This window comes from Opisthorchis viverrini (assembly GCF_000715545.1).
Source record: "Opisthorchis viverrini unplaced genomic scaffold opera_v5_159, whole genome shotgun sequence".
Classification (NCBI taxonomy): domain Eukaryota; kingdom Metazoa; phylum Platyhelminthes; class Trematoda; order Opisthorchiida; family Opisthorchiidae; genus Opisthorchis; species Opisthorchis viverrini.
In genome coordinates, this window is record NW_008751816.1 from 500,647 (window position 1) to 510,055 (window position 9,409).

At 44.5% G+C, this 9,409-nt stretch overlaps 1 protein-coding gene across 1 annotated transcript in view; it reads left to right on the forward strand.

Annotated features, from left to right (window-relative positions):
* The window catches only part of T265_07139 (hypothetical protein), a gene marked incomplete at both ends in the record, with an annotated part of 48,396 nt that overhangs the window by 22,628 nt on the left and 16,359 nt on the right, over positions 1-9,409 (forward strand). The window contains one exon of the mRNA XM_009172583.1: positions 5,163-5,334. Within this exon, the coding sequence (XP_009170847.1) occupies positions 5,163-5,334 (172 nt within the window). The remainder of the gene's footprint in view (positions 1-5,162; positions 5,335-9,409) is intronic.

The following is a 9,409-nucleotide window of genomic DNA, read 5'->3' on the forward strand; positions in this document are numbered from 1 at the left end:
GTTACCCAAACAGCTGTAGTGCATACTAACACTACGTCAGCACACGAGACGATCCACTGAAACCTGAGGCGTATCAGGGTTCACAGCTAGCCAGTCTAAGCACTGGACATCGCTTGTTGTGCACGCAGAAACGCCAAACGTGATCGTTGCATCTCCTCTCATAAGCCAGTTACAGCTAGCTCGCCACACTAAGCCATTGAAACAGAAAGGCAAACCGCTGCATCAGCTAATCGATGAGCTCGTCTCTGCCGGATGGAAATAAGATGATACTGGTCGTGCAAACATCAGGCGGTGGCGATTAGGCTGCAGTCAGGAGCTGACAGACCGATTGATCAGCCTTAAGCCGATTTTCATAACCTATATTTTGAGGTTCCGTTAGGAATTGCACGACATGACGATGAACCTCCTCTACACAACATACAAACCGTTCGAAAGGATTAAGATAAAAGCTGAAATGCATGCGTAGAACTGGATTTTTTTGTACAAATTCACGAAACCGAAGGACCAGGCGTCAGAAAGCACCTCAAGAGTTTTAGTGTTAACATCCCAATAAGAGGGATTTTAGCGCTGCCACACACTCAGACATTCATTCTACATTGCTTCATTCCCAAGGAAGAATCACTGATCCACGACCTATTCCATGCTCTGACCACATTAAGCCCAGATGACACCGAGGCAGTGGTGCTTAAAAGTGTCCAGTCAGACTACATCGTAAACATGCTGACTCGAACAGGTCTACCTACTCCAGAAATAACTGGTTGTTTTACGTCGTGTATACCATCTAATTGGTCCCATTTCTATCGCTTGTAAACCTGTGTACGGCTGAAGAGATGCTTCCATCTGGTAATTCATACATCCTCCCTGTCTTCACAGTATGGGAATCAATATTTTAGGTCTATTCTGTTGCTTGTGAATGTTCTGCAAACCACGTCGCTTGTACGACTCGAAGCCGGTCATCGAGGTCTCAACCTGGAATTCTGAAGGCTAGATTACAGAAGACTGGTAACAGCATAGGTCTTAGCCATTTGCTGGAAAGTGGTCACAGACTCGACCTAAATCTAACTTGATTTCTTGTCATTCCGAAGATGCTCAGGCCCGGTTTTCAGTCTGATTTTGCAGTCTTAAATGTTAGTCCATACATTTCATAAAACAGCTGTTGGTTTTTGTTTTACTATACGTCTCCTGATCATCAACAGTCTTGTTTGTAGTAGGTAGAACAGTCAAAGAAATTCAAATGAGTGCCTTCCTATTCTATCGATATTCAGCTGCAGTTTGGATGTAATTTCACGTCGAACCTATGGTCTGCCTTTCCTTCTGTGAACATCGTATCAACTGCTCCACAGTCGTTTTCCTCTCATAAGAATGTTTGGACCCTGGATGTCTCATCTGTCATCCCGGTTTATGAACCAGTGCTCTTAGTGGTTATATAAAAAACATTAAGATGTCCATCAACACCGATTACCAAATGTATGGACGGGCTTACATATATTTCTGAAGTTTTTTTCATTTTCAGTTCATAAGCACTCGTTCACCGGTGAGATGAGCTAACCTAATACATAACTTTTTGTTTTTGTTTAAAGACTGTCTTCACACTGAGTGGCGCGTAGTTCCGATTTCGACATTGGACCCCGTGTGCCAGGCTGAAATCGAACCTCCAATAATAGAATTGGTGAGACTGATCCAGGTTGATCCAGAGATGGCAGTACTGCTCTGGATCCGTTGGAGGAGCCAGTGTGTGTGTGTGTGTGTGTGTGTGTGTGTGTGTGTGTGGACCACCATTTGTGTGGACCACCATTTGCGAAGGCAAATGGCCTAATTCCTTGTAGAAGGACGTTGTCGTATTGTTATTGATGGTTTGATTAAGAAGTGATCGAGGGTCTTCAATTTCCTATCATCTAAGGCACTCTCCGCAACCAGATTAGTTAGTTAGTGCTTACTGCATCATCCCAAAACTTCAGGCTGACAAATAATACAGGCAACAAGTTCATATTGTTCGTGGAAACTTAGAATTTCCTAAGCCATTAGCTCCAAATCAGGATCTTAACGACAAAGCAGTTTAGTCACACTACCACAAAGCAAAATATTTTTGAAGGACTCCAGGTAGATGAAACAAAATTGGCACGAGAGCCGAAAAACGGAACTTATCTCGATGTTCCAAAATCTGCCATAGGTTGTATATTATCCGGCTGACATGCTTCTCAGAAAAAAATTGCCGTAGTCTGGTCGTTCTTCAAGATTTTGAGGACTAGAAAAAACGAGGATCTGTGCGGTGAAATCCATGGCAGTGATTCTCTGATAGACCTCACAGATTGTAGGCGATGGGGTTCAAAATCAAGATTCGATAGTTTTTAGATTCAGGATAATATTTGTGGTATGCTTTCAGTATTACAGACTGTCATCACCTGCTGACGGTTTGTAGCTTTAAGGCAACCAACAATCAAAATAATGACCGCTCGAAAGTGCTCGTAAAGCGACGCTTTTAGGTTTCCTATTTTGGAAACAGAGCGTTCAATGCTTTTTCACTGGTCTGACAAACAGATTATACCTATTGTGTTTTCTTCTCCACCTGATCACCTGCCAACCCGCCAAATTTTGCGCGTACACGGCTGCAAGGACCAGCTCTTGAACTCGACGACACGATATGGAAGGAAATTTTAAGTAAAGTCGGATTTTACTAGTTATGAAATCATATTTGATCAGTGTGATAAACAGTCGCTTCTGATGGCTGGCCTCACCCTCCAAAGTTCGGAGGTCATGAACCGCGTAATGGCCCACCCGCCTCTGGAAGTGAATCTGTGTCCTGGTGCGAAAAACTAATTCAACCTTTTAGGGCGGGCTTAACGCATCCAGTGAGTCTTAATCGTGATGGTACAGTTTGTTTGTTGTCAACTGCGTGGTTAGGTAGATTCAGTTGATTCTATTCCAACTGACGGTCTTCCACCAGAGATGCCCGTCGATCAAGGTCAGGAATAATCGATTTGAGAAGTGACGTGACTGTCGCTCAAATATAACATTATCAGATGCGGTTCGGGGTGCTAGACGCGCATAATGACGACAGCAGGTTGATTCGGCGAGACGTCGATCGCAGGCTACAGATCATCTAGGAATACTTTCGATGAGGCCAAAATTCTTGGATGATTTAGGGCGGTGATAGTTACTTCATAGTATCAAAATTTTAGCGAAAAACATTTCGTGCTTACTGAATTTTTCAAACCAACGCCGTGTTTCTGAAACCTCGAAAACACCGCCTCCATATCTTCCACCTTGCTGATTTTATGATTCATCTATTACCCTATCAATGAGAATTTGACTTCTCATGACCATAAAAACTGTACAAATACGGACAGGTTTAATGTGGGCTCGCTTTCTTTTCGAGACAGATATCCACCTGGCTGTAAGTCGCGCCTTCTTGTCTTAGATGGGAGTTTTCGAGTTTAAATGGCGACTCGATATTGAGCGAATTAATTTGAATTTCAGCCTGCCTGTGTAGCCTAGTTCAGCCTTCGTATCAGGACATCAAGTGCATTACCAAGACACCAGATTCAGTTGATGAAAACGCCTTTTAATCGCTTTGTATCAATTAGGTCGCCAACTCTATCCGCATGTCTAGTTTCACGCGGTCACATGGCTTTTACGAGCTCCGACTCTCTATAATCCACAAATCAAAGTTTCGTGGTAGAAACAGTAAGGAAACATTTTTGCATTGGAGTCGGTTGAGCTTGTCGATGAAACCAAAGTTCGTTTACTTCTCTGGAAACCCGGTCCGACCGAGCATGCCAGACATACAAACCATGTGCCCCCTTGCTAAATCGCGTACTCGATTATTCAACGACAAATTCAAGACTGAAAATGATGTTTGGTGATATCATGTTCCTGTTCAGTATCCATTTCTGGTGTCCTCAACTAGTCAGACGTGACAACGACGATTTCGTCAGGTGGGTTGGCCTTGTCAATCACGAGCACTGTTATTTCAAACTTGGTTCCCTTATCGAAGAACTATCCCGATGCATGTCCCTCATTGGCGGCCTCAGGTAGCCCCCGAATGCCGGTCTCCCAATCCGCCTTCTAGCCAGAATCGACCAAAATTTGGCAACTGGTTTAAACCCAATTCGGCTGACAGCGTATCCAGCCTACTGGTAACTTTTCAGATCAACACAACAAAACACCGTCAGCTTGCCTCCATCAAATTGAATGTTCCAAGCTGAAACACCGTGCTCAGCTACGAGTTCTGGTTATGTGCTGAAAGCCAACGTTCCCAGTTTAGGGTCACTGCCAATGCCTTCAAATAAGGCGTCAACATGAGTGTATCTCACTGTTTCTCAGAGATCTCCGAGAAGGATGTCAGTTACACCTAACAAACGGTTGATCCGGCCGAGAAGAACTGCGGACAGATCGGGGCGGAAGGCTTTGCCGTTATCTTTGCTGCCGAGAATACCCATGAGCTTATCTATGGTCGGCATTACACTTGGGTTACCAACTGCAGACCACTTCTGTCAATTAATGGTCACTGAAATGCATTCCAGTCTAAACCGCTGATTGACCACAACTGTGGATCACCATGCCTCTGGCTTACAACTTCTCGATCCACCAACAGTGCACAAAAGATTTCGGCCAATTTGGTGGTTTATATCGCCTCATTAACAACTATCGAACAACCGAAGGGAATACCTCACTTATTATTACGGAGAGATGAACGTTGGCATTTTCCGGATGCTATTCAAATGATCCCAGTACTCGCCACCGATATCTGTCTCAACTATGCTTCGAAACGAATGCTTAACCAAACCAAACGATTCGCTCTAGTCAGTCGACCAAGAGCTCCATCTAGTAACCTCCAACAGCTCTACTGTCACTGAGATTTCGTTTTTGCGGCCGACACTTGTTCCATAACTGCCGGAAGCGCGTCCCTTCTCTCATCTCTGTGAACTGCCCTACTACTTGGCTTTCGCTCTGATTATTCTGATAAGCTACGTTAACCGGCCCTGTATGCACACGCAATTCAAAGATATCGGCAGACATTTTTCCAAGTGTCAATAGGCAACGAAGCTTCCTACCGGACAAGACTCCGTACCTCTCCAGACACCCCGAGGGCGCTGATAGATGCCCAATCAAAGTGGTCCAGGATCCTTTCAGTATCTTCGGTGATATCTCCAAATTTTCAGCCAACATGGCTCGCCTGAAGTCCTCCCGGCAGAAAACTGTTCACAGCCCGTCTCTGTTCAATTCGATTATTGTCACCGCTCCAGCATCCAGCATACTACCTTACCATCCACAGTCCAATGATCAGACCGAACGTTTTGTCGATACGTTCAGACGGGTATTCTTCAAGCGGCGGTGGGAGACGATGAGGGCTATCACGAGACACCGAGCACTGAAAATCCGTGTGACTGCGCGTCGGCCGAAATCTTGATCGGTTATAAACTGCTTGTTTCTTAAAGCTCTAATCACGACCTAACGACCGACGCTGATACGTTCCCAGCCCGATGTCAATGACGTATTTTCAAAGCCAATGGTCTACTCACAATTGTCAACCTAATCAAGACAACTGGTCCGAAACCACTCCTTACCCATGTCTCCTTTGATGATCGCAACTGGGTGCGCCATCTCGACCATCGACGTCATCAGCGGTTTCAAATGACAAGAGACCTGTCCCAACAAACAGTGCGTCTTTATGTCTGTCCGGAAACCATTGCGACTCCTGCGCACACCCTGCAGGAGCCCACGATTCCAAAAACTCCGCGGCTATATGTGTGACGTTGGACCGACCAAGTGCGGTGCCCGGTGAAAAAGTCTTAAATAATTCCTTGAGGACTGAAGGTATGAATAATCATACTTCAAAAGGTTGGAGTCGAGATAAAGCCCTATTTCTCAGTATATGTTAAAAGTGCATCTAAATGAGGCTAACGCGATTCTGGACGCAAGCGCATTTCAAGATTTGGCTACATTGTGAGCACGATTACTCGAGGCAAATCGCTACCCCCAAATGAAATTGACTCTGCAGAGATCTAGGCTATTCACTGGAATGCTGTAGTGTAGCCAATGACTCTGCTGTTTGTGTGACTTCTGATAGTTTGCGAACTTTTTTTCATAAACAGAGGGGCGTCATCAGCGCTTAGTTGGGTGGTGATATGTCACTTTAAGTGCTGAGCAGTTGTGTTGGTATTATTTGTTCTGTGTTAGGCATGTTATGGCATTTTAGGCATTTTATGGCTCCCTCACTGATGGCAACAGAAACAGTGCGAAGTATCCAGCATCTATCACGTACAAGTCTTATCCCGCTGAAAGACCCATCTTTGCCTCTGGAAGGGCACTGAATGCGCCACTGCCTGAGAAAAGCCCTAATGACATTCAAGTTCACTATTTCGGACTTCCTTTAAAAGAGCGAGAGAAGATTACACTAGAGGCCTTTGGCTTTTATTTGGGGGTGAATTCTGTAGAAATTGCTGAGAACGGTGAAAAAACATGGCTACGGTGGTCATTGGAGTCCAAAGTTAATCCGATCCACCGAATCCACGGGACACCGTACAGGCTTCAGTTATATTGTCTTGAAACCAAGGTTCGATTAAGGTTTGATCTGTTCGCCCAGATTGGAAACTGGATTGCAGGCGTTTCGCCACCATGGCAAGAACACAGTCAGTTCACTCAATCGCGCTCACCAAGCTCGCTCAGTGGATCCACCACCACCTTATTACCAGACAATAAACACACCAAAGCTATCGACAACGTCCACCTACTAGGTTAAGTTGTGCAACACGGTCATAGATGCCATAAGAAATGACGAGTGCGGTAAGGTTCTTTTCTCCAAAACGCATCCTAGTTTGTTGAATATCTCTAATTATCCGGATTGAAAGTCTGTTCGTGTCATTATCTCGAGTTAATTGGAGCTACATGAAGGTTCGCTGCGATGAGGCACAACGGCCGGAAACTTCGTCGTTTTCATCGCGAGCGCAAAGAGCACTTCAGCAATGAGTGTGAAAAATATCTTCGACAGCTATAATGACTGTCGCCGACTAACACCAAGGTAGCATATCCTTTATCCCTAATAAGTCTCATGGGAAGCTGTAAAACCTGATATTTGCCACTCCAACACCAAGTGTTTCTTCGTCGTTCGAAGGTTTTCTGAATTTCGTCCGATGTCAAACCTAGATAGCATTGAACTTTGGATACCGTACACGGAAAAATCCTTGTCCGAACAGCGTTCGAATCTCCTGAAATCCGAAGGAATGTTTTCTCCGTGTTACCGGTGGACTGCTGGAATTTAGATGGAATTGTGGTAGCCTAACTTCTCTACAATTCAGTGACATTCCTAGAGCAAGTTTCCTTTCTAGGAAAGCGTTTAGTACTACTCCTAAAGCTAGCGACAATTCCTAGGGATGAATTGCGTCTTAAAAGCGTGATAGTGATTGCCCTCGCGGTTGGTACTGTGAGGACATAGGTTAGCATAGATGGTTGTTTTGGAGCTCTATCAATGAAGCAAAACGCACCAAGATAGTTTATTGAATACTCCGTCTAGGCCAAATGTATTGCGGTGCTTTACAGTGCTGATAAAAACAATAACAACTTCAATGATGAACTCAGTATACGATTGAGAAAGACAACAAAATAATTTGTGCATGACCGCCACATTGACGTAAAGTCGAAATGATTCAAACGGCCTTCAATGCGTAAAACAAGGAAGGAAAATAAACCCACAGTCACGAAGCTGAAGCTTCGAAATTGGAGGTGTAGTTTATTAGGCAAAACACAAGTTCACAGTTGAGGATGAGCACTTTGACCGACCAGCTGGTCAGTAGATGATAAAGTTCGGAGGTAACTAGCGGACTTTAGAATGTTATTTCAGGATTTAGAGAAATCGAAAATGGGTGGGTTGATAATCGCAACAGGGTTGAAAGCTCGGTCAAACGAAGTTCCCTTGTATTTGATCTAGTTGAGATGCCAGCTGCTACTCCTCTAATGTTGCTGGCAGTCGCTCGACCGACGAGCGGGTTAAAAGCTAACGAATCTAGTCAAGCAAGCGGTATTTTGCGACCGCCACAAACCAGGCATTTTTTCATCAACTTAAAAAAAACACTGTTCTAAGAAGTTTAGCAAGACCGACGCTGTGACTGCCAGCGTCGAACTTAAAGTCGAAGGAACAGCGGGATGCCGTGTGAGCCACCGAGCTAGACTGTATAAAATAAAGGCATCCAAGAAACTGCCGCCTGGTGCCGATGTAGATAAGCTGAACAGTAATCAGCCGACGAAACTTAGTTCCAACTATTCAATGAATGGAATACAGAAACCAAGCACAATATGGGGCAGTCATCGAACAAAAAAGGTGTATGGGATCGCAGGGTATCACAGTGCTGTGTGTGTGGGTGCAGTTACTTTATCGACTGAACGAACGCCAAACCAATGATTAACCTAGGGATTCCCCTAGGGATTCGCACTTTGCTGAAGACCCTAAGGAATGGAACAGCTGTATGGTACTTAATGGTTCTTCAACATAGCTTAACCTTCCTTCAAGGACAAGCTCCAACATTTATCTTAGTTCCCTTCAAACTGTTGACATCAATCCAGCGACTGGCTTTCTAACCATTACCAGTGAAACAATCGTCTCTCCTGATCAGCAGTTCCCGTCTATATTTGCAAAATAAATTTGTCTTCCATCTCATTTCAAATCGGTTTTGAGCCACAGTTGATTATTCTCTACCTGACAGAACAGTATCATAAGGACATTGTCGCTTGATCAGTTAACACCTTGAAAGCAGACGCGCACGAAGGCGCCCCTCGCGTGCCGACGGATCCAGGCCCCTACCGGTGAACTGAGGCCACCGAAGCGTTGTTATTAAACATTACCCCGCAAGCTAAACAAGATCAAACCGAACAAATATTTGTCGCGTCTCGTGCCTTAGAGCTTGAACTGAAATCAATGACCTTAACAATCGTAGCAAAAACATTTCAAATCCAGTTGGGTCTGCCGGTCTGCGGCCACCGATACCGAATGTTTGTCTGCCTCAGAGACACTCGTATATACCGGAGGGGGGGTGTGAGGTGTCGGAGTGTGACAAATATGCCGCTGATTAAGGGTCAAGTGCCGGTAGCTTCGATTGTTTGGATCTATTAGTTGTATGTTAGCTAGTGTGTGTCAGTTTATCAGAGTCGAAATGATGAACAGAGGTAGTGATTAAAAAGTCTCGCATTATGGTTACAAGTCCGGTCAAATTCTTTAGTTTCAAACCAGGATCTATTAGATGTTAGCTAGTGTGTGTCAGTTTATCAGAGTCGAAATGATGAACAGAGGTAGTGATTAAAAAGTCTCGCATTATGGTTAGTTACCCGGTCAAATTCTTTAGTTTCAAACCAGATCCGTTCGGCACCTACAGTCCAGGACATGGGTGCTAATTTGGACGAATATATATATATATAT